The sequence below is a fragment of the Haliotis rufescens genome, unplaced genomic scaffold (assembly GCF_023055435.1).
Source record: "Haliotis rufescens isolate VD_foot unplaced genomic scaffold, xgHalRufe1.0.p SCAF_33, whole genome shotgun sequence".
NCBI lineage: Eukaryota > Metazoa > Mollusca > Gastropoda > Lepetellida > Haliotidae > Haliotis > Haliotis rufescens.
This window is the reverse complement of record NW_025964035.1, coordinates 1,135,335-1,161,573: the sequence shown is the minus strand read 5'-3', so window position 1 is coordinate 1,161,573 and position 26,239 is coordinate 1,135,335. Positions and strand designations below refer to the sequence as shown.

The window sequence follows — 26,239 nt, the reverse complement described above, 5'->3', positions numbered from 1 at the left end:
TGTGTTGTTTATTTATTTGAAAGTCTCCCTTCAGGATGTGATGAGAGCAATGGTAAAGTCAGCGCAAAATGTATTAACTGATATTCCTCCTCGGTGGAACTGGTCAGTTCCAAGGACACAGAGACAAACACATCACACATAACCTCCACACGCTATTCAGAACAAGGCCAAGTACTCCCGAGACACACAACCACCACACGCTATTCAGAACAAGGCCAAGTACTCCCGAGACACACAACCACCACACGCTATTCAGAACAAGGCCAAGTACTCCCGAGACACACATAACACACATAACCTCCACACGCTATTCAGAACAAGGCCAAGTACTCCCGAGACACACATAACACACATAACCACTACACACTATTCAGAACAAGGCCAAGTACTCCCGAGACACAACATAACACACATAACCACTACACGCTATTCAGAACAAGGCCAAGTACTCCCGAGAGACAAATAACACACATAACCACTACACGCTATTCAGAACAAGGCCAAGTACTCCCGAGACACACAACCACCACACGCTATTCAGAACAAGGCCAAGTACTCCCGAGACACACAACCACCACACGCTATTCAGAACAAGGCCAAGTACTCCCGAGACACACAACCACCACACGCTATTCAGAACAAGGCCAAGTACTCCCGAGACACACAACCACCACACGCTATTCAGAACAAGGCCAAGTACTCCCGAGACACACAACCACCACACGCTATTCAGAACAAGGCCAAGTACTCCCGAGACACACATAACCCCCACACGCTATTGAGAACAAGGCCAAGTACTCCCGAGACACACATTACACACATAACCTCCACACGCTATTCAGAACAAGGCCAAGTACTCCCGAGACACACATTACACGCATAACCACTACACACTATTCAGAACAAGGCCAAGTACTCCCGAGACACACATAACCTCCACACGCTATTCAGAACAAGGCCAAGTACTTCCGAGACACACAACCACTACACGCTATTCAGAACAAGGCCAAGTACTCCCGAGACACACATTACACACATAACCTCAACACGCTATTCAGAACAAGGCCAAGTACTCCCGAGACACACATTACACACATAACCTCCACACGCTATTCAGAACAAGGCCAAGTACTCCCGAGACACACATAACACACATAACCACTACACACTATTCAGAACAAGGCCAAGTACTCCCGAGACACAACATAACACACATAACCACTACACGCTATTCAGAACAAGGCCAAGTACTCCCGAGAGACAAATAACACACATAACCACTACACGCTATTCAGAACAAGGCCAAGTACTCCCGAGACACACAACCACCACACGCTATTCAGAACAAGGCCAAGTACTCCCGAGACACACAACCACCACACGCTATTCAGAACAAGGCCAAGTACTCCCGAGACACACAACCACCACACGCTATTCAGAACAAGGCCAAGTACTCCCGAGACACACAACCACCACACGCTATTCAGAACAAGGCCAAGTACTCCCGAGACACACAACCACCACACGCTATTCAGAACAAGGCCAAGTACTCCCGAGACACACATAACCCCCACACGCTATTGAGAACAAGGCCAAGTACTCCCGAGACACACATTACACACATAACCTCCACACGCTATTCAGAACAAGGCCAAGTACTCCCGAGACACACATTACACGCATAACCACTACACACTATTCAGAACAAGGCCAAGTACTCCCGAGACACACATAACCTCCACACGCTATTCAGAACAAGGCCAAGTACTTCCGAGACACACAACCACTACACGCTATTCAGAACAAGGCCAAGTACTCCCGAGACACACATTACACACATAACCTCAACACGCTATTCAGAACAAGGCCAAGTACTCCCGAGACACACATTACACACATAACCTCCACACGCTATTCAGAACAAGGCCAAGTACTCCCGAGACACACATTACACACATAACCTCCACACGCTATTCAGAACAAGGCCAAGTACTCCCGAGACACACATTACACACATAACCTCCACACGCTATTCAGAACAAGGCCAAGTACTCCCGAGACACACATAACCCCCACACGCTATTGAGAACAAGGCCAAGTACTCCCGAGACACACATTACACACATAACCTCCACACGCTATTCAGAACAAGGCCAAGTACTCCCGAGACACACATTACACACATAACCTCCACACGCTATTCAGAACAAGGCCAAGTACTCCCGAGACACACATTACACACATAACCACTACACGCTATTCAGAACAAGGCCAAGTACTCCCAAGACACACATAACCTCCACACACTATTCAGACCAAGGCCAAGTACTCCCGAGACACACATTACACACATAACCACTACACGCTATTCAGAACAAGGCCAAGTACTCAAGACATATTAAATACACGCACATGATTGGTTGGTCGGTTGGTTTGTTGTTTAACGCCGCCCTCAGCAATATTCCAGCTATATGACGGAGGTCGGTAAATAATCGAGTCTTGACCAGACAGTCCAGTGATTAATATCATGAGCATCGATCCAAGCAATTGAGATCGATGACATGCTTCAACCAAGTCAGCGAGCCTGACCACCCGACAAGCATAGTCGCCTTTAACGTCAAGCATGGGTTGCTGAAGACCTATTATACACCGGATCTTCACGGGTCCGATGAATTTAATATGATTGAGTGACTTTTACCCTGACAACAAAAAGTGAGCTTTGCTATTATCTCAACTTTTTGTTCAAAACTACACACAAACATCATTTGCAGGAAAGTGAAGCATTTCAACAGCTATATAAATCCCCTGGGTAATGGCAGAAGGTGCAGAAGGTGCCTTCTGAGTCGGAAATGATAAAACCTTCTCTCCTTACGACTAATTCCAAGTTATTAGTTTGCTGGTCCAAAACATTCGAAAGTAAACGTGAACACTGAGTAAATTTGACTGCATTTGTGGCAACATAAGCACACCACAGTTGCCGGTATGGTCAGAGTAATCTTGCTGTAGGCTCTCCGCCTTATCTGGTGGCCACAGATGGCAGATCTCCCAACGATTTCACATACTCCAGATAAATATAATAGTTTGTTTCTTATAAATGCGTGAAATCTGACAAACCCTCTAAGGGACAGGATGAACCGTGGGTAGACAACAACTCTAAATAAACGTTGGTGGGATGATCGGATGACAGAATTGTCAACCGACAGTTGGTGTTCATGCCATGGCGCTGAAAAGGACATATCCACAACACTGTGACAGCGAATCCTTGATTAATTAGGGGCGGTCGGGTAGCCTAGTGGTTAAAGCGTGCGCTCGTCACGCCGAAGACCCGGGTTCCATTCCCGACATGGGTACAATGTGTGAAGCCCATTTCTGGTGTCCCCCGCCGTGATATTGCTGGAATATTGCTTAAAGCGGCGTAAAACCATGTTCACCCACTCACTTGATTGATTATATTTGGAAATGCTTGTTTACGGTTTCAATGTACATATATCAGATATGCTCCCACTAATTCATCACTCCCTGGTACCGAGACGTTAGAAGCTGACTGGTTGGTTAGAACTGTGGAGTGTGTGTTTGAGGTATCAGACTATAAGATCTGATGTTAATAAGATCGACTGGTTGTTTCCCTAGGATCCCTCAAACTTAAAAAAACCCGACACTGCAGTACATGGGGTCATGGTTGATTTGAGTGAGTGAGTTTGGTTTTACGCCGCTTTTAGCAATATTCCAGCAATATCACGGCGGGGACACCAGAAATGGGCTTCACACATTGTACCCATGTCGGGATTCGAACCCGGGTCTTCGGCGTGACGAGCGAACGCTTTAACCACCAGGCTACCCGACCGCCCCCCTGATTGATTAGAACTGTGGAGTATGTGTTTGAGGTATGAGACTGTAAGATCTGATGTTAATGAGATCGACTGGTTTTTTCCTGAGGATCCCTCAAACTCTGCCGTACATTGGATCATAGTCTGTACAAGGCCCTATTTGTGTATATTAAACGTCCTGCTGTCTTATTATGACTGTTGACGTCGATGGCACTTTTCGCGAACAAAACCATAGATAAGACTAAGCCTTCCTAGGCGATAATGATAAAGATTATAACGACAATTCAATAATGATCCGAAAGTTTTGCCTCGGTTTGGTGAGTGTTTTCAGTTAGTAACACTTTATTTTGAAACGAAAAGCATATTCGGTACTGCTTCTGTCTTATAACCACGACAAGTCGTTTAATTATTTCAAGGACCATTACCATATATGGTCAGTATCAGATGCATAGCACCTGTGTCCATGCGATCCTTGTTCCTAAACATGGACTGATATTCAATGATTCGTTCATATAATTGTCACCGTTGTTTTGCCTTCTGCTTCCGGATTGGCTGTTCTCTGGTCTTGACGTATATTTATTTACATATATCCAGACTTACGCCAGATGGCCTAGCCGTCTGAGCCGCCGGAATTCACTTTGCAGAGTTGCGTCCCTTAGGTGTGCCAGAAACCAATAACCATGGATGTTAGCCCCATATAACCCGCCTTGATAATGATTCCAGGTTGGTCGGCTCAGTAGGGGGTTAAACTTTACAATTTAACGTCTGAGCCGCCGCAATTCACTTTGCAGAGTTGCGTCCCTTAGGTGTGCCAGAAACCAATAACCATGGATGTTAGCCCCAGACTTGCCTTGATAATGATTCTAGATTGGTCGGGTCAGTAGGGGGTTAAACTTTACAATTTAACGTCGTATTGGAATTATTTCAGCCATATCGCGACGGTCGGCCCAGTAGTGGGTTAAAATTTATAATTTGACGTCGTATCGGAATTATTTCAGCCATATCACGACGGTCGGCCCAGTAGTGGGTTAAAATTTAAAATTTAACGTCGTATCGGAATTATTTCAGCTTTATTGCGAGGGCCGGCTCAGTACCTGTGTTTGTCGGTGTGTTTGTCAGCACCTTACCTGCCTCATATGTTTCCCCAAAGTCGGAAACGTATCAGACCTTCATCACTTCTGGCTTTACTCCCCCATGAAGAGACCCGTGAAGATCCGGGGTAGAATAGGTCTTCATCAACCCATGCTTGCCGTAAAAGGCGACTATGCTTGTCGTAAAAGGCGACTAACGGGATCGGGTGGTCAGGCTTGCTGACTTGGTTGATGCATGTCATCGATCCCAATTGCGTGGACCGATGCTCATGATATTAATCACTGGATTGTCTGGTCCAGACTCGATTATTTACAGACCGCCTTCATATAGCTGGAATATTGCTGAGTGCGGCTTTAAACAACAAACCAACCAACCAACACCCATGAAGCTGACATGCCGTGATGTAACTAGAATATTGTTTAAAACGGCGTTTCATCAAACTCACTCACTCACTCATGTTCCAGGTGGGTTGTCTCTTGGCAAGCGGCCTGCTTGTGTTTCTGGTAGTACGGCAGAGCAGAGAACAGAGCCTCAACAGAGCCTCAAGACAGACCAGTGTTGGACTTGGAAGTAAGGTCTTCGTGGTAATAAATGTACAGTGTTACAGTTTATGTGTTCATAGCATCAGTCAGTTCAGTTATGCCCATCGATCCTCCCGAAGCATAGGCCGCCGACAACAGTCCGCCAGAGGCCTCGGTCCTGGGCTGCCCTCTCTAGTTGTTTCCAGGCGTGTTCATAGCATCACAAAGAGGTTAAAGATACAATTGTTATTTAAATTCCATAGCATCAGGTGGAGCAAAATGGGCCACTGAAACGGGGAATATGTTCCAGATAATTCGGCAGTGTATGGGTATCCGGTGGGAAAAGATGCAACAACTAACAAGCTGTCATGGTTTCACATGGAACATGCGCATTTTGATTGAATAGATTTTGTGGAATAATTATAACAGTAACAGCAGCAACAACAATACTACTATTTCTACTTTCACTACTACTACTACTACTACTACTACTACTACTACTACTACTACTCCTGCCACTACTACTACTATACCAAGTCCAAATTTGTTCGACTCCTCATTGTTCTCGGTGCCTTAGGTTTGGTACCTCCCAAACTGTTGACTGACATAGGGAGAGTACCCGGGTTTGCTACCAGGAATACAGCCCTTCTGACAATCTGGGTAATGCAGAAGGCTGCAGTGTTGGGGAGTCTTCACATTCTCCGAAAAGTTCTGGGTGGGTTTGACTAGGCAGCACTTCCTGGGAGAAGTCCGATTCGTTGTCTGGGCTGCGTGTAGAGGGGGCAAGGGCCCTGAGCTGCTGATGAGCCTAACCAGTCTGCCTGTGCCAGGATCACCCAAACCCTCTTTGCTGCATTTTATATTTTAATCTGTAAATGATAATGATAATAATTGTGTCATGTATACCCTTCCGTCAGGCCCGTCAGGCCCGTCAGCTGAGCTGGTGAGCGGCTCCTACCAATGGGAAGGTCGGGTTTTCATCAGGGGTCCCAGTGGTAAATATGGCGCCCTGTGCAGTTCGTACGTCACCTCAAAGGATCTCGACGTGGTCTGCAGGAGCATCTTTCCTAATGAGTGAGTGTTGACTGGGAACATAATGGCTTCATCGTGACTAAAACTGAATAAAATGTATAAGTGTTGACTGTGAACACAAGGGCTTCATCGTGATGAACATTGACTACAATGGGTGTTGACTGTAAACACAAGGGCTTCATCGTGATTATAATTGAATACAATCAGTGAGTGTTGACTGTGAACACAAGGGCTTCATCGTGATTATAATTGAATACAATCAGTGAGTGTTGACTGTGAACATAAGGGCTTCATCGTGATTATAATTGAATACAATCAGTGAGTGTTGACTGTGAACATAAGGGCTTCGTCGTGATTATAATTGAATACAATCAGTGAGTGTTGACTGTGAACATAAGGGCTTCATCATGATTATAATTGAATACAATCAGTGAGTGTTGACTGTGAACACAAGGGCTTCATCGTGATTATAATTGAATACAATGTGTGAGTGTTGACTGTGAACACAAAAGCTTCATCGTGATTATAATTTAATACGATCAGTGAGTGTTGACTGTGAACACAAGGGCTTCATCGTGATTATAATTGAATACAATGAGTGAGTGTTGACTGTGAACATAAGGGCTTCATCGTGATTAAAATTGAATACAATGAGTGAGTGTTGACTGTGAACATAAGGGCTTCATCGTGATTAAAATTGAATAAAATGTATGAGTGTTGACTGTGAACACAAGGGCTTCATCGTGATTATAATTGAATACAATGAGTGAGTGTTGACTGTGAACACAAGGGCTTCATCGTGATTATAATTGAATACAATGAGTGAATGTTGACTGTGAACACAAGGGATTCATCGTTATTATAATTGAATACAATCAGTGAGTGTTGACTGTGAACACAAGGGCTTCATCGTGATTATAATTGAATACAATCTGTGAGTGTTAACTGTGAACACAAGGGCTTCATCGTGATTATAATTGAATACAATCAGTGAGTGTTGACTGTGAACACAAGGGCTTCATCGTGATTAGAATTGAATACAATCTGAAAGTGTTGACTGTGAACATAAGCGCTTCATCTTGATTAAAATTGAATACAATCAGTGAGTGTTGACTGTGAACATAAGGGCTTCATCGTGATTAAAATTGAATACAATCTGTGAGTGTTGACTGTGAACATAAGGGCTTCATCGTGATTAAAATTGAATACAATCAGTGAGTGTTGACTGTGAACATAAGGGCTTCATCGTGATTATAATTGAATACAATCTGTGAGTGTTGACTGTGAACATAAGGGCCTCATCGTGATTAAAATTGAATACAATCAGTGAGTGCTGACTGTGAACACAAGGGCTTCATCGTGATTATAATTGAATACAATCTGTAAGTGTTGACTGTGAACATAAGGGCTTCATCGTGATTAAAATTGAATACAATCAGTGAGTGTTGACTGTGAACATAAGGGCTTCATCGTGATTAAAATTGAATACAATCAGTGAGTGCTGACTGTGAACACAAGGGCTTCATCGTGATTAGAATTGAATACAATGAGTGGATGTTGAATGTGAAAATAATGGCTTCGTCATAATTAAAATTGAATACAATGAGTGAGTTTTGACTATAAACATAATGGCCCCCGGCAGCGTCATACCAAAAGATGTGAAAAAATGGTACTTGTTGTTACCCTGCCTGGCGCTCGGCATTAAGGGGTTAAAACACAGACTGATCGGCTCGGAGTCAGGATTATGTCTCTGAATGGGGTATTCATGTTAAACTGTGGCATGGTATCTCAGTGGGCTAGGACTATGAATCGGTCCCGACTAGTAAAAGCAGCCACAACACACGTCCATGCACGACGCAACATAAGTGCAATAGTCTTGGACGTGACGTTCAACCCCATTAAACCTCAACTTGCGTCTCTCTGTACCAGCAATCCTTAAAGTGAAAGAACAATGCATTGGCAACAATATGCAGGTATGTTGTAGTCTAGCAACAGATCCTGATATAAAACTATCCGATAACCCCAAGCACGTCTACTGCACATTAGCAAAGCTAGATTTCAACAGTTTCAGTTGTTTACCGCCTGGTTTAAGCTACACGAAATCAATTTGATTATAAATGCATGACTAGACCGAGAGGTTCATGGCTCACAAGTCTTTCATACAGACCTTGAAACAATATCATCCGACATTCCCAAGCAAGTCTACGGTAGTTTAGTAAGTCTATATTTCTTCAGTTTGAATATGAACAGATTATCCAGGCTCCTTTCTATCACATACAAATTAACACAATATATCTGAAAATAGTTTCATTCTGTCTCTATGTAATGTGTAATCTGTCTTCAGGGAAGTCAAGGGTTACAGCAGTCCAGTGACAGCCTTTGGTGGGAGTTTAGAAAATAACGTCATGGCCAACTCTCCCCGTTGCTTTGGGACCGAGACTGACATCCTGCAATGTCCAGGGGGTGTTATCACCTGGGTTGATAAATCTGTCTGCGTCCGGGGGCAAGCCGCGGTCAACTGCCAAGGTCAGTAGAGGTCAAGGTCACAGTTTCCGTAAATCTTAACCAAAAGCGAATTCAGCTCGAAAAAGAGGGCCTCACTTCAATTTGTGAACACACTTTAACAATCCGCACCAAAAGTGAAAAAGATATCACGTTTGTTAACAATAAACTTTTAATTATTCACGCTAATCTTTTTAGTATTTCATATTTATAAGTGATGCTTGAACCTTTATCGGTAATGTATTATTTAGAGTGATTAGTTTTTACTTGTTTCTGATATTACCCAGCCAACACCCCTATGCGGCTGACGGGTGGCACTTCACTCTACGCGGGGAGACTTGAGGTGTTCTCCAACTCCACGTGGGGCTCCGTGTGTAATGTCGGCTTCACCATTCTGGATGCGCGAGTCGTTTGTGATAAGCTGGGATACTGGTGAGTCCAGAATGAGTGAGTGAGTGAGTTGGGTGTGGCGCCGGATTGAGGCATAGCTCAGCTATATCAAGGGTTGATGTGGGAGGAAAGCCCAGAGTGATGCAGGTCTTGTGCTGACAAGTATAGAAACACAATCAGAGAGAATCTGATATTCGCACAGTGAATTCCGGCGCCACAGATGTCCGGTGGGTCTAGATGTGGATGAGGAAATGTGTCAATTAAATACTTGGTTGTTCAATATTTTCATGTTTATATACCTCATACTTGCTATTCGCTGTTGTTTCAAAATAAAGAATTGACGTCAGTCACTGGATTGTCTCGCACAGATTCGATTTTTACAGCTGGAATGCAGCTGAAATATTCCAGAAAGCAGCGTTAAACAACAAACAAACAAACAAACAAACAGCGAGTTATTGTCTACGTTTTATCGACACCCCAAAGAGTTCAAAACGTTTATGCTTTCGATAACCATCTTTTTGTTCGAAATTTTTTGATAGTGTCGCTTGAGTTAATACGGTGTTCCGTGATCAATACAACACACAGAATGCTTCACTGAAAACATTTCACTATAACAATCGGCCACAAAAAATTCAAAGCCAACTAAATTTAATTTTTACTTCTTGCAGAGGGTTTGTTGTTGAGATTGCGTTCACAAAAGTGTTTCAGAATACAGTAAAGTACGGTTATAACGAACTCAAAGGAAGTACTAATTTTAGTTCGTTATAACCGTAGTTCGTTATAAGCATATATACAGCATAACTACAGCAAATAGTCTGGACCAAAAAAGTAGGTTCGCTATATCCGTCAGTTCGTTGTAAGCGTGTTCGTTATAACCGTAGTTTACCGTATAACAATCAACTCTACCACCAATATCGTGTCTTTACAATTCAACAGGTTCAGCTTGTATTGTACTTTTTTAACAAATAATTATTTTTATAGGAAATAATTGGGACCAGTCAGGAATAGGAATAATTTACACCAAAATATCGTTTGACGGGATTGATGTCCGTTATAAAATACAACATATTGTAGGGCTTGTCTGTTTAAAGGCGACCGCCTCCGTGGTCTAGTGGTAGAGCGTCCGCCCGGAGAGCGGAAGGTCCGGGGTTCGATCCCCGGCCGCGTCATACCAAAAGACGTTAAAAGATGGTACTTGTTGTTACCCTGTCTGGCGCTCGGCATTTAGGGGCTTAAACAAGGACTGGTCGGCTCGGAGTCAGTATACTGTGTCTGAGTGGGGTATTCATGTTAAAACTGCGGCATGGTATCTCAGTGGGCTAGCACTATAAATCGGCATCAGTCCGGACTAGTACAAGTAGCCACACAAACACACACACGTACATGCACGTCGCTATATAAGTGCAATAATCTTTGACGCGACGTTAAACCCCATTTCACCTCGCCTCACCTGTTTAAAGGCATTCCGGTGCTGTTGTGGCATCGGCAGCGTCGTATGGGACGGGGACAGGACCAGTGCACATGGAGAACGTGACGTGCAGGGGGACTGAGCCGGACCTGGCGTTCTGCTCCTTTGACGACGACACGACCTGCAACCACACAAGTGACGTCGCCATCAGCTGTCAGCCCGCACTGTTGGGTGAGAGTTGTTTTGCGCCGCAGTAAGCTGTCTGTAACTAATCGAGGCTAGCCAGCCGTTGGTATTATGAGCAGTATTCCATCTTTCTATCGGCTGTTGTTTAATATCGAATCGGGACCGGACAAACCAGTGGTCGATATAATGAGCAACATCACAATCCTATTAGTCGGCACTTATGGCAAGATCCCGAGAAGATCTGGGCAGAAAATCACAATGGCAGACCTTTCTTAAGGGTCAAACAAATGCCACAGGTATTGACATATACAAAATAAAAGATAAACACAGCAAAAGAAATGGGAAGCTGTAACCGCAGTGAGTGTGAGTGAGTGAGTGAGTGAGTGAGTGAGTGAGTGAGTGTGTGAGAGTGAGTGAGTGAGTGATTCCACCACCATCAGGGGAACAATTACTTTTGGATTCACACATTGTTCCCATGCGGGGAATCGAACTCGTGTGACAAGCGAACGCTTAACCCACTAGCCTACCCAATCCCGACATCTGAAACCCACTTGATGGCAATCATATGGTACTTGGCAAACAAGGATCAAGCTTTCAGTTATTCATTATATTTGTGATCTACCTTGAACGACATGACTTTGGAAAGTCTAACGTTGAAAATAGTTTGTTTTAACTTGTTTAGCTGCCGGGTACGTGCGTCTGACGGACGGGGTACAGCCATGGCAGGGACGGGTGGAGCTGTACAGCGTCTTCCGTCACGCCTGGACCCCGGTCTGCAGCAACAGCTGGACAACCACCAACTCGAAAGTCACATGTACCAACCTTGGATACAAGTACGTCACATTGCATTGTTTCACGCCATTGTCAGCAATTTCCGGCGGCCTCGAGTCGGAACCAGACACTCCAGTGATTGATATTATGAGCAACTGTCAACGCTGGGGTACGATGACACCTCAAGAGAGCCTTAAACCCGATCAGTCAATTTCGCCTCTCACGATAAGTATAGCTTGCTTTGGACAAGTCCACACTCGGAATTTCCATACGGTCGCGAGATGTTGTAACTACAAGAGCATAGTTCTGACGTTCTAGTGGCCGGTCGGGGTAGAAGGGTTTCGGTGTATACATGTCACAGAATATAGTCGTGAGTTGTGCATATTGTTAACATTGTCACGTTCCCCCCTCATAAGCTCTTTTACTCAAGTGGGGATTCATGGATAGAATAGATCCCCGACAACATGCGCTCGTTGCTCAAGGCGACTAGTGGATCAGATCGGTCGGATGGACGACGTGGTCGATTAATGTTATTATCTCCGCTAGCGTACGTTGTTGCTCGTAATATTAATCATCAGATTGTCTGGTAGTCAAAGAGCTGGATCATTGCGGCGTTAAAACAACAAACAAACAAAACATAATTTTTTTTGCGGAGTGGTGATGGGAGCGATGCCCGAGGGAGGTACACGTGTCTGGTCCGATGTTCCGTTATTTCTTCCCATGAGTATGTTCCCATGTGTCAGGTACGGCGGAGTGGTGATGAGTGCGATGCCCGAGGGAAGTAGACGTGTCTGGTCCGATGTTCCGTTATTTATTCCCATGAGTATGTTCCCATGTGTCAGGTACGGCGGAGTGGTGATGAGAGCGATGCCCGAGGGAAGTAGACGTGTCTGGTCCGATGTTCCGTTATTTATTCCCATGAGTATGTTCCCATGTGTCAGGTACGGCGGAGTGGTGATGAGAGCGATGCCCGAGGGAAGTAGACGTGTCTGGTCCGATGTTCCGTTATTTATTCCCATGAGTATGTTCCCATGTGTCAGGTACGGCGGAGTGGTGATGAGAGCGATGCCCGAGGGAAGTACACGTGTCTGGTCCGATGTTCCGTTATTTATTCCCATGAGTATGTTCCCATGTGTCAGGTACGGCGGAGTGGTGATGAGAGCGATGCCCGAGGGAAGTACACGTGTCTGGTCCGATGATCCGTTATTTATTCCCATGAGTATGTTCCCATGTGTCAGGTACGGCGGAGCGGTGATGAGTGCGATGCCCGAGGGAAGTACACGTGTTCTCCTGAACCGCCTGACGTGTCACGGCAACGAGACGAACCTGGCCCAGTGCCTGGGCTACTGGATGAGACACAGTTATGACTGTGGCGCGTTCCCCCCCACCACTGCTGCTCTAGACTGCTCAGGTAAATAGGACACCCGCAAACAGTACATTAAGGCCTTGTTAGCTCGTGAAAGTTCAGCTCACTTTAACCCTGCAGAGGAACTAGGATATTCAGTCCTAGAAAGGTTTAGTGAGATTAAGTCTCTTAATAGAAGAAAACATACTCAGTGTCTCATATGGATCGCAAGGGTCGCCTGAAATCGTCGAGTTTTGTCACTTTTATTCAACTAAATTGCAATTTTTTGTCACTTTTATTCGAAACATAATGGTGTTCAATCAATGGTGATCACGCTATCGACATCTGGTTTGCTTGGCTGCTCTAATAGGTCGTTATATACCAGAAGTTCTTATCCATAAAGCTGTGCGTTTAATACACTGATAATGACGGCTGGACCTGGACACACACACACACACACACACACACACACACACACACACACACACACACACACACACACACACACACACACACACACACACACACACACACTATGCACACACACACACACACACAAACATACGCACTTACTTACACACAAAGACAAGCACACACACATAGACAGTTCGGGAAGCACAGGTCGAAACCTGTTGGTAATGTCAGGTAATAGTAAATAGAACAAGGAGGCATTAAATCGACGTACGCAGCTTATTTATAAAGTCTTCTTATTCAAGGGTGTAGCCATAAGCCCAGGATACAGGCAATAGGCACAGTACATTTAGTTCCTGCATGGAACCTCATTGCTTACTGCATGTATTCTTCTTCAACTAATCCATCCATCCTTGCATTTCTGTGTTGGTTCCAGGAGGCATCAAAGTCCAGCTGACGGGTGGCACGAAGCCTCTGGGGGGTCTTGTGGAGGTCCTTCAGTCTGGAACCTGGGCGACTGTTGACAACAAGTCCGTGCAGACTGAAGAAGCCTCGGCCCTCTGTGCTTCTGTTGGATATCAGTGAGGACACATCATTGGGGGACCGGCAATTATTTTAGAAACAATAGTTTTTCGATAACCTATTACCGACATTCATTTTTCTCTCTTCAAGCAGGAGCAGAACAATATTTTTCACAAATGTAAAATTCAACGCCAGAGAATAACCAGTCTCGATTATCTGCCGAAACATATTCCACTGGGCTTAAAGGGCCAAATGGTGCTGAAATTAAATTAATAGATCAATGAAAATCCGTGATGACAACAGGTGTTGACATGAGTAAGCATGTCCTGCCTTGCAACACCCTTCTTTGGTACAGCCAGCACGTTCGGTGAACCGATAATAAAATAAAAACATTTTTTTTGAACAATATTCTTTTTTTTCTAGAAAAACAGCCCAGCCCAGAATATGTTAAAGTAACCTTTGACATTACAAAACAGCTTACCTATCTAAAAAAATAGTCATGTTATTTTATTCGTGTAATGGGCAGAAATCAATCTTGTAATATGGCGGCCATCGGAATTCCCCGGTCATCTATAAGAGAACCATTGCAGGAATCAAACATGGAACGTTTCATTTTCAGCCCTGGGGGTTTCATAGATGTCGTAAATGAAACAAATACATGATAGATTCTTATTAAAGACAAGATAACCATGTGCTGAGAATGTTATTTTTTTCAGGAACACAAAGCCGCAGGTGTTACCTGGCAACACGTTCGGGAGGGGCACCAACAGTACCATCTCGACTTTAGTGTGCTCGGGTGCCAGGCAACACATATCCCAGTGCACCATCTCTGCTCCGGTCGTCAACACTAAGTCCATCCATGCTGCTATCCGATGTTTCAGTGAGTCGTTATGGTGTTAAGAGACCGTGTTGTGTGTGGAGGTAGGGCAGCCGAGTGGTTAAAGCGTTTCTCGTCACACCTTAGACCCGGGTTCGGTTCCCCACAAGGGTACAATGTGTGATACCGCCGTGATACTGCTGGAATATTGCTAAAAGCGGAGTAAAACCATACTCGCTACCTCACTTTATTATGTGTGAATGAGTTGGGTTTAACGCCGCTTTTAACATTATTCCAGTTACATCGCGGCGTATCAGCTTAATGTGGGAGGAAAGCCCGAATTGATGCAGGTCTCAGACGTTAACCACTTCGGTATGGTGCTGACAAACCTACAAACATAATCGGGGCGAACAGGGATGCGAACCCACAATCATAGGTTTGTGGTGTGCCCAAGGGACGCAACTCGCGGTGCCTTAGACGACTAGGCGACCCGTGCCCTAACTGTGTTATGTGCTTGTACTGATGCTTCGATTGCATGGTTGGCTCAGCCCTCTTAGGCACCTTACTTCGTTGTGTAGAACTGCGCCATAATGCGTACCAGAAACCTATCATCTCGGGTTCGAATCCAACATCCAGACCGATTATGTTTCTAAGTGCGTTCACGGGTATCCCCAAAGAGGTAAACGTCTTAAACCCGTGCTTCCCTTTAGCCCGATTCTGTTTGCTACCGGGGTCCCGTTATCTCCACAGGTGATTGCACATGAGGTCAAGAAAGTAACCCGTATATCTCGTCATGTCGGCTTACAATTTTAGTCTTGTAAGAGAGGAGGTGAGGTGAAATGGGGTTTGACGTCGCGTCCAAGATTATTGCACATATAGCGACGTGCATGTACGAGTGTGAGTTTGTGTGGCTGCTTGTACTAGTCCGGACTGATGCCGATTTATAGTGCTAGCTCACTGAGATACCATGCCGCAGTTTAACATGAATACCCTACTCAGACACAGTATACTGACTCCGAGCTGACCAGTCCTTGTTTTAGCCCCTTAATGCCGAGCGCCAGACAAGGTAACAGCAAGTACCATCTGTTAACGTCTTTTGGTATGACGCGGCCGGGGATCGAACCCCGGACCTTCCGCTCTCCGGGCGGACGCTCTACCACTAGACCACGGAGGCGGCCAGTCTTGTAAGAGATGACTTATTGGCTGACCACCCGATCTCGTAAGTCGCCTTTCACGACAAGCATAGTCTCTTCTCACGGCAAGCATGGGTTGCTGAAGACCTATTCCAACCCGGATCTTCACTGGTGCTGAGCGATGCACCGGCCTCATGTATGTAGCCACGTACATCCACCCCACACACTCGTATCAATCTTGATTATACTGTGGTCTTTTCTCCTCAGCTTGTGGCGACACCTACAGATCGGACTCAGGCAGCATCCCCTCTCCCGGGTACCCAGGCAGCGCCTCTAACAACATTGACTGTCTGTACCACATCAGCCCACAGGGTTCCGCCAAGCGCTACAAGCTGTGGTTTACTAATTTCAGACTGTCGGCTAATGACCTGGTTGAGGTACAGTACAGACGACCTGGATGCTCCAGGTGGACATTGTTGGTTGTTTAACGCAGTACTCAGCACTATTACACGATTAACGAAAAAAGTAATTCTTGAAAAAACAAGATTTATATTGTTGCAAGTTGTTTTTCTATAAAAAAGAGATCATAGTTTTAAATAAAAGAATATATTCATGATCAAAAGTACAGCCCCTTCCCCACACCCACCCACCCACCCACCCACATACCTCCGAAGATCAAATAGTCGGTCCCCTAGAATAGTCCGCCTATAAATGACAATTGCGTAGATCGATGTTCATGATGTCATGATGGATATTGATGAGTGCGGCTTAAAGCAACTAACAAACAAACAATTGGCTGCAATATTGCTGAGTGAGGCTTTAAGCAACAAGCAAACAAACAAATAGTTTGAATATTGCTGAGTGCGCTTTTAAGCAGCAGGCAAACAAACAAATAGCTGGAATATTGCTGAGTGTGGCTTCAAGCAGCAAGCAAGCAATCAAACAAATGGCTGCAATATTGCTGAATGCGGCTAAAAGCAACTAACAAACAAACAAATGGCTGTAATATTGCTGAGAGCGGCTTTAAGCAACAAGCTAACAAACAAATAGTTGGAATATTGCTGAGTGCAGCTTTAAGCAACAAACAAACAAAACACTAGCTGGGATATTGCTGAGTGCGGATTAAAGCAATAAACCAACAACAAAATAGCTTGGATATTGCCGAGTGCAGCTTTAAGAAATAAACAAACATAATAACACGTCTCTGCCAAGGTATAACTCAGCAATATTCCAGCTATATGACGGTGGCCTGTACATAATTGAGTCTGGACCAGACAATCCAGTGATGGACATCATGAGCATCGATTTACGCAATTGGGATCGATGACATGCATCAACCAAGTCACCGAGCCTGACCACCCGATCCCGTTAGTCGCCTCCTACGACAAGCATAGTCGCCCTTTACGGCAAGAATGGGTTTCTGAAGACCTATCCTACCCCTGATGTTCACGGGTCCCGTTTCTAGCTAGATTCTACAATAGTAATACTGTTTTCCTGTTCCTCAGATCAAGGAGGACCCCCTGTCAGCGCCTCTTGCCGTCTACAAAGGCGGCGCCACGCCAGGAGAACACCTCTTCAACAAGGACGTTTACATTAGGTTCAGATCGCAGTGTTGTGGCTCAAGGATGTTTTACGTAAGATGGGAAGGTAAGGGTACATCTTTGTGTTCTCGAGGATTATCGTGCACGTCTGAGATGTAGTCACGATATGGCTGAAATATTGCGATGTGACTAAGTATCTTATGAATGGATTTTGAAGTCACTGGAATGTATTGACCTCCCTGACCGACTACTCGTTTTACTCAAGTCTTTTATGAATTGCTGGTCAACTCAAATTGTGATGTATTCGCGGGAGCAGGCGGTGACTTCGGTACCCATTTCTTTCAGAAGAGGAATATCTCAGGGCGATTCATTACGTCCTTTGTTTTTCTGTTTGTCACTAAATCCTTTAAGCATTTTGCTTAGCAAGGAGGAAGGTTATCATCCTGGATCTCCTCAGCACAGATCCTAAACACCCCTTACTCACCTCCTTTATATAGGTGAACTTGAATTTATTGCCAATGGACTCGCTTAAAAAGAAAATTCTCCTTGACGAGTCCTTATCGGCATGTCCTTTTGACTCGACAAATGCAACATTCTTCATCTGAAATGTCGCAAGGTAGAAGATCAATCACTTTACTTGGGGGAAGAGTCATTGACACCAATGTGATTGACAAGATTCAGTAAAAAAACATGGCAAATATGCGGACCTCGCTATCGAAATGTCACGCTTGCACCCCATGTACCAAGTTCTCCGTCTCCCCATTGGTCTCTGTGCCTTCGGTTTGGCGCCTCCAAATCTGTTGACTGACATTTTGATAGAACCCGGGTTTGCTACCAGGAATACAGCCCTTCTGACAATCTGGGTAGTGCAGGAGGCTGGGGTGTTGGAGAGTCAATCATAAGTAAGCACAGATCGGGAGAATGACCGGCTTTCCATTGAGAATACAGACTTTCTGACAATACAGGCAATACAGGAGGATGCAGTGTTGGGGAGTCTACGTATCTTTAGGAAAGTTCTTAGTGGGTTCGACAAGTTCCCTTTACTATCTGGGCTGCACGCGGAGGGGTCAAAGGTGTGGAGGGGACAAAGGCACCGTAGCTACTACTGCTACTACTACTACTACTACTACTAATAATAATAATAACCCAAGCCATTTGATCCACTGGCTACTACAGCTGTCACCATAGAGAGTACGGTGTCCTTGACCTGCACCGACGCCGCCATGGACATTAAAGTCAACATCACGCAGCTAAGATGGCTGTACCCGGACACAAATCCCGCCTACATCTCGCTGGTTAACGAGGGTTGCACGGGATCTTATGCTGGAGACACGTGGAGCATCAATAACCCCCACTCTCAGTGCTACACTAATAGGGCGGTAAGTGGGGAATTAGTTAAACTTGTTTGAAATGTTAAATACTTTTTAGCAATGTTCATGCAAAACTATTTAGAGAATTATCAACGAGTATGAGTAATTACAAAGTACCTGTCCGTAAAAAAGAGGGAATGGGGACAACCAAGGCAAGGGGCGTAATCATCATTCATCAATCATTCACGAGGGAGAGATAATCCTAATTTCAGTGTATAGAGTAGGCTATTCTGTATATTGTCCCTCGTCTTTTCAAGAAAAGGGGGCACGGGTGGCCCAGTCGTCTAAGGCGCCGCGATTCGCTGTGCAGAGTTGCGTCCCTTGGACACGCCAGAAACCTATGATTGTGGGTTCGAATCCCGGTTCGCCCCGATTATGTTTCTAGGTTTGTCAGCACCATACCCGTGCTTGTGGGTTTCACCGAAGTGGTAAACGTCTGAGACCTGCATCACTTCGGGCTTTCCTCCCACATTAAGCTGACACGCCGTGATATAACTGGAATACTGTTAAAAGCGGCGTTAAACCCAATCACTCACTCACTCTTTTCAAGAAAGAAAAGACTATAATCCCTGCAGAGAAACGTCATTAGCGTCAACCTGTTGTTTAAATGATGTAATGTTATCAATACGTGACGTCATGAACAATGGATCACGTAGTATCATATTCTTCGCAACAATGAAGGAATGTGACGTCATATGGGTTCAAATGATCAATCACGTTTGACCAACGAGAATAGCTAAAATGCACATGTGTACATATATACAAGTTATTACACGCGGTTGTTCTCCCATTAGAGGTAATCTTACACAGAACAGTTTAATGCCATAAAGAAAACGGTCACATTACCGGCGTTGAAAGCTGCAGCGTCCAGCAAGTACGCTCAGCAAAGTGAGAATAAGCTCCATGTATGCCTCCGCTGTACGTTGACCAATGAGATGAAGACACGTGTCTGGTCTCAACTGGTTGAATTCAAATGATTATACCTGCGCGTTGTCCGTCACCCGTATCTCTGCTGTCTGTAAGCACTAAAATGTGTTTAGGTCTGGTCATTTGACTTCACGCAGCGTTTATATTTTGCTGAACACTTGAGATCAGAAAGTGAAAAAGATATGAGACGTAGAGTAGCATGAGTAGTATTTCTGCAGATCGACCCGACGTACGTCACGTACCGCAACGCCCTAATCTACAAGGAAATTGGTAGTGGTCCAATCGTCAGAGAGCACCGCTGGAGAGTGGATATGGAGTGCGCCTTTATCAGGGAGAGGAAGGTCAGTGTCGTGCAGTCTTGGTGTGTGTGTGTGTGTGTGTGTGTGTGTGTGTATGTGTGCGCGTGTGTGTATGTGTGTTTATATGTGTGTTTGTGTATATGTAAGTGTGTATATGTTTGTGTATATATGTCGGTTTGTGTGTATGTATGTGTGTATATGTGTGCTTACGTGTATTTGTGTGTATGTGTGTATGGATGTGTATATATGTGTGAGTATGTGCGTGTGTATGTGTGTGTTGTTTTTCATAACAAAAACGTGTTTGTGAAAATATATTGAATTTCTTATGTTTCTCTTTTCAAAGCACTAAATTTTAAAAACTTGAAAAGTCGCCTATCATTCGGGGAGTCACTAGCAATGTCGAGGCCTTCCTCGTTCCTCAATATGATCCACGTGGTCCTTACAATGTTTCTTCCCACACATTAATGTCACAAAATCCTCAAACGAATCCCCTGTCCTTGCGTTCTGAACACAATGTCTGACGCTGTGACGTTGGCGCTATTTCGGCACATACCTTACTCGGGATTTAGTACATTACGTACGGAACTCTACGATTTCTGCCAAACACAGTCGTGCCTTAAAAAATGTGCGTGACGCCATAACATGCAAATAAAAGAATCTACGCATGACTTGGAGGATATGCACGGTTTTAACAATAGTAGAGTGAGTGAGTATAGTTTAATGCCGCTCTTAGCAATATTTAAGCAATATCGTGGCGGGGGACACCAGAAATGGGCTTCACACATTGTACCCATGTCGGGAATCGAACCCGGGTCTTCGGCGTGACGAGCGAACGCTTAAACCACTCGGCTACCCGACCGCCCCTAACAATAGTAGAGGCTGTCGAGATCATCATCCGGCTGACGGATTCTCACAAGAACTGGATACTTGTCTCAATGAAATGCGACTTTGACACGAAGAGCTGTAGTATTGACTTCTCAAAGTGCTCCCTTCTCTCCCATTTCTTCAGATAAACCAGCAGTACAGTGTCAAAAACGAGTTCAACTACTTCCGGAATCTGTCATCCGACTACTCAGCCGAAATCCACCTGTACAACGACTCCACGCTTCGTAACGAGATGAGCTTTGATCCAATCAGAGCAAAGCTCGGAGATGACCTTTATGTCAAGGTCAACCTAAAGGGCAACTGGAACGTCTCAATGAGGATACAGAGCTGTGTTGGCAAGCCAGATCCCAACTCCACCATATCATACGCTTTGGTGCGAAACGGGTAAGTTGGATAATATTTATACTATTTTTGACGTTGAAGACCTAATATTTGGTCAGATATGTCGAAAGAAAACTCAGTAGAATACCTGAAAGCTCTACAATCAGCTTTTTTGACACATTTTAGCCTTAACTGTACGTTTAGTGTTGTCATGAACACGTCCGTTTATTTTCATTATGATCTGTAAGGTTAAAATGATTTCTTAAGTGATTCATATTCTGTTCTAAAAGTTCTAACAAACCCTGCCATCTGAAGGCTGAATCTGCCAGACATAACACTACTAGTTGTTGAACATTGCAGGTGCTCGTCTGACAAGGAAACCCACGTAGTGTACGAGAACCCTACCACCACACTGTTCCACTTCAAGGCATTCGAGTTCTACGCAGGGTACAGCACGGTCTATCTCTCTTGTGACGTCAAGTTCTGTACTCCAGGGGACGCCACGTCCGCGTGCAACTGGAAGTGCAACACTCTGCTCAGGAAACGCCACATCTCCAACCTGAAGGGCACAGACTACACTGTAACAAAACGTCTTCAGATTGTATGAAGTTAGCTCTCATTATGTCAACATATGAAATAAAGATAGCATGAAAGTTATCCCGTAGTCAAAAATGTTTCAGCTTTTTCCGGTGCACGTTTGAAAGTTCAATACGGGATATATTTACAATTCCAAAAGAAGTACCCATGACATGAAACTTTAGAAAAAATGTCTTTTTGATCGAAATTAAACATATTTTTTTATATTCCGATGTTTTTTCAAAATGCAGATGCATTTTAACATTGTATAAGAATGTAGTCTATTTGAAGTTATTGGAAGGTGCGTCGGGGTAGCCTAGTGTTTAAAGCATTCGCTAGTCACGCATGAGGTCCGGGTTCGATTCCCCATAGGGTACAGTGAGTGAAACCAATTCCTGGCATCACCCGATGGGATATTGCTGGGATGTTGCAAAAAGCAACGTAGAAACCACTCACTCACTCACGTTATTGATCCTCTAATCAGCAAATTATAAATCACCTCTGACAAGTGATACCATAAAATAAGTCAAATAAATTGGGACGTTTTGTTTTACATTTCGGGGAATTTATACTGACGTATGGTGATACACGCGGGCACGGATCTGGTGCTGACGGTTCCCTCCCATTTTCTACACCCACCATTTGTCCCCCCGCCCCCGTCTGCAGGGGTAAGGTGCTGGACAGTCTTGACTCATAGTTTAGATAACTAATCCCAATTATGTTTCTATGTTTGTCAGCACCACACCCGTGCTCAGTGTTTTGTCAAATTGGTAAACGTCTGAGACCTGCATTATTTCGGGCTTTCCTCCCACATTAAACTGACACGTCTTGATACCATGCTGTGGGTACCCCACTGAGACACAGTATACTGACTCCCAGCCGACCAGTTCTTGTTCTAACAGCTTAATGCCGAGCGCCCAACAGGAAACGACAAGTGCCATTTATTTTGTAAATGTCTTTTGGTATGACGTTTCGGATTAAGCAGCGTTTGCTATGTGCACTCAATAACTACCTTTCATGTTTGAGGTTTAATGCGACTGCAGTTACATGAATAGCCTATACATTACTACGGGGCAGCCTCCGTGGTCTAGTGGATAGTGTGTCTGCCCGGAGAGCGGCAGGTAGGTGGTTTGATACCCGGCAGTGTCAGACCAAAGTACTCTAAAAGATGTTATCCTACATGGAGCTCGACATTATAGGGATAAACCAAATTGTTTATCGCACGGAATTGTGATGATACCATGAGAAAGTAGCGTTAGTAATGACAACACAGATTAACAAACACACACAGACAGGTCACTGCTAAAACAAGAGAAAAAAACCTTTGTGTATTTACTTCACGCGGCAGTGCTCGACAGGATTAGATGAACGCTGGCATGTAGAACGTGGGCATGTGGTAAGTCACTGAAAAAAAAGTATGTGTTGTATATGTTTTGAAAGGGGTTCGAACTCATAAACAACATGGTGGAAATGTACATTGAGTAATAGGTAATAGGACATAAGACACTAAGAGTTATGTCCCCTTCACCTAACGGAAGTTAACGCCAGACATGTATTCAAGCATGTGTTTGTGTCGGGACCGGTAACATGCTGTCGGATGGAGTGTGCACGACCTATAATACAACATGAAGCCATGAGAGGTTGTCCGAACAAGATGATTGGAAGGGAATGTGTAGAAGAAGGAATGTCTTACCATTGAGAATGTATTACCACAACTCGACAGTGTCGTTGTTAAATACAGTTATAGTCTGATTGCGCATAAAATAATGTCACCATCCACAGTATACTAAACTGAAATTTGTAAGAATAAAGTTAAAGGATAAACATTTCGCTATGGAATTACAGATTAACTGTCGGACAAAAGAAATTATACACCATGTTTGATGGTGGCTAGAAATTAAACAAACAAGATTTTTATTTTATTTGATACGATATCATTGATGTGTTCCTATGGAGTATATGTATTACCACAGGTTTCATTGATGTGTTCCTATTGAGTATATGTATTACCACACGATATCATTGATGTGTTCCTATTGAGTATATGTATTACCACAGGTTTCATTGATGTGTTCCTATTGAGTATATGTATTACCACAGGTTTCATTGATGTGTTCCTATTGAGTATATGTATTACCACAGGTATCATTGATGTGTTCCTATTGAGTATATGTATTACCACAGGTATCATTGATGTGTTCCTATTGAGTATATGTTTTACCACAGGTATCATTGATGTGTTCCTATTGAGTATATGTATTACCACAGGTATCATTGATGTGTTCCTATTGAGTATATGTATTACCACAGGTATCATTGATGTGTTCCTATTGAGTATATGTATTACCACACAATATCATTGATGTGTTCCTATTGAGTATATGTATTACCACAGGTATCATTGATGTGTTCCTATTGAGTATATGTATTACCACAGGTATCATTGATGTGTTCCTATTGAGTATATGTATTACCACACGTATCATTGATGTGTTCCTATTGAGTATATGTATTACCACACGATATCATTGATGTGTTCCTATTGAGTATATGTATTACCACAGGTATCATTGATGTGTTCCTATTGAGTATATGTATTACCACAGGTTTCATTGATGTGTTCCTATTGAGTATATGTATTACCACACGATATCATTGATGTGTTCCTATTGAGTATATGTATTACCACAGGTATCATTGATGTGTTCCTATTGAGTATATGTATTACCACACGATATCATTGATGTGTTCCTATTGAGTATATGTATTACCACAGGTATCATTGATGTGTTCCTATTGAGTATATGTATTACCACAGGTATCATTGATGTGTTCCTATTGAGTATATGTATTATCACAGGTATCATTGATGTGTTCCTATTGAGTATATGTATTATCACACGATATCATTGATGTGTTCCTATTGAGTATATGTAGTACCACAGGTATCATTGATGTGTTCCTATTGAGTATATGTATTACCACAGGTTTCATTGATGTGTTCCTATTGAGTATATGTATTACCACAGGTATCATTGATGTGTTCCTATTGAGTATATGTATTACCACAGGTATCATTGATGTGTTCCTATTGAGTATATGTATTACCACAGGTATCATTGATGTGTTCCTATTGAGTATATGTATTACCACAGGTATCATTGATGTGTTCCTATTGAGTATATGTATTACCACAGGTATCATTGATGTGTTCCTATTGAGTATATGTATTACCACAGGTTTCATTGATGTGTTCCTATTGAGTATATGTATTACCACAGGTTTCATTGATGTGTTCCTATTGAGTATATGTATTACCACAGGTTTCATTGATGTGTTCCTATTGAGTATATGTATTACCACACGATATCATTGATGTGTTCCTATTGAGTATATGTATTACCACAGGTATCATTGATGTGTTCCTATTGAGTATATGTATTACCACACGTATCATTGATGTGTTCCTATTGAGTATATGTATTACCACAGGTATCATTGATGTGTTCCTATTGAGTATATGTATTACCACAGGTTTCATTGATGTGTTCCTATTGAGTATATGTATTACCACACGATATCATTGATGTGTTCCTATTGAGTATATGTATTACCACACGATATCATTGATGTGTTCCTATTGAGTATATGTATTACCACACGTATCATTGATGTGTTCCTATTGAGTATATGTATTACCACAGGTTTCATTGATGTGTTCCTATTGAGTATATGTATTACCACAGGTATCATTGATGTGTTCCTATTGAGTATATGTATTACCACAGGTTTCATTGATGTGTTCCTATTGAGTATATGTATTACCACAGGTATCATTGATGTGTTCCTATTGAGTATATGTATTACCACAGGTATCATTGATGTGTTCCTATTGAGTATATGTATTACCACACGATATCATTGATGTGTTCCTATTGAGTATATGTATTACCACACGATATCATTGATGTGTTCCTATTGAGTATATGTATTACCACACGTATCATTGATGTGTTCCTATTGAGTATATGTATTACCACACGATATCATTGATGTGTTCCTATTGAGTATATGTATTACCACACCTATCATTGATGTGTTCCTATTGAGTATATGTATTACCACAGGTATCATTGATGTGTTCCTATTGAGTATATGTATTACCACAGCTTCATTGATGTGTTCCTATTGAGTATATGTATTACCACACGTATCATTGATGTGTCCCTATTGAGTATATGTATTACCACACGTATCATTGATGTGGTCCTATTGAGTTTATGTATTACCACACGTATCATTGATGTGTTCCTATTGAGTATATGTATTACCACAGGTATCATTGATGTGTTCCTATTGAGTA

General features: G+C 43.3%; 1 protein-coding gene across 1 annotated transcript; it reads left to right on the top strand.

Moving 5' to 3' along the window:
- The first annotated feature begins 4,045 nt into the window (after positions 1-4,045).
- On the top strand, positions 4,046-21,957 carry LOC124151626 (deleted in malignant brain tumors 1 protein-like). Its single transcript, XM_046524185.2, has 16 exons — positions 4,046-4,144; positions 5,384-5,489; positions 6,358-6,514; positions 8,817-8,998; positions 9,262-9,406; positions 10,825-11,003; positions 11,641-11,791; positions 12,968-13,140; positions 13,922-14,066; positions 14,724-14,887; positions 16,225-16,394; positions 17,463-17,604; positions 18,675-18,877; positions 20,014-20,136; positions 21,104-21,363; positions 21,661-21,957. Exons 1-16 carry the CDS (start codon positions 4,118-4,120, stop codon positions 21,905-21,907), a joined length of 2,574 nt encoding a protein of 857 aa, XP_046380141.2. The 5' UTR covers positions 4,046-4,117; the 3' UTR covers positions 21,908-21,957.
- Positions 21,958-26,239: the final 4,282 nt, after the last annotated feature.

What these genes read in the sequence shown, in the direction of transcription:
- LOC124151626 (XM_046524185.2), top strand. Translation starts at nt 4,118, where the DNA reads ATGATCCGAAAGTTTTGCCTCGGTTTG. An exon ending in GACCAGTGTTGGACTTGGAA is followed by an intron (nt 5,490 to 6,357) that starts GTAAGGTCTTCG and finishes CCCTTCCGTCAG; the next exon opens with GCCCGTCAGGCCCGTCAGCT. An exon ending in TGCTGCTATCCGATGTTTCA is followed by an intron (nt 14,888 to 16,224) that starts GTGAGTCGTTAT and finishes TTTTCTCCTCAG; the next exon opens with CTTGTGGCGACACCTACAGA.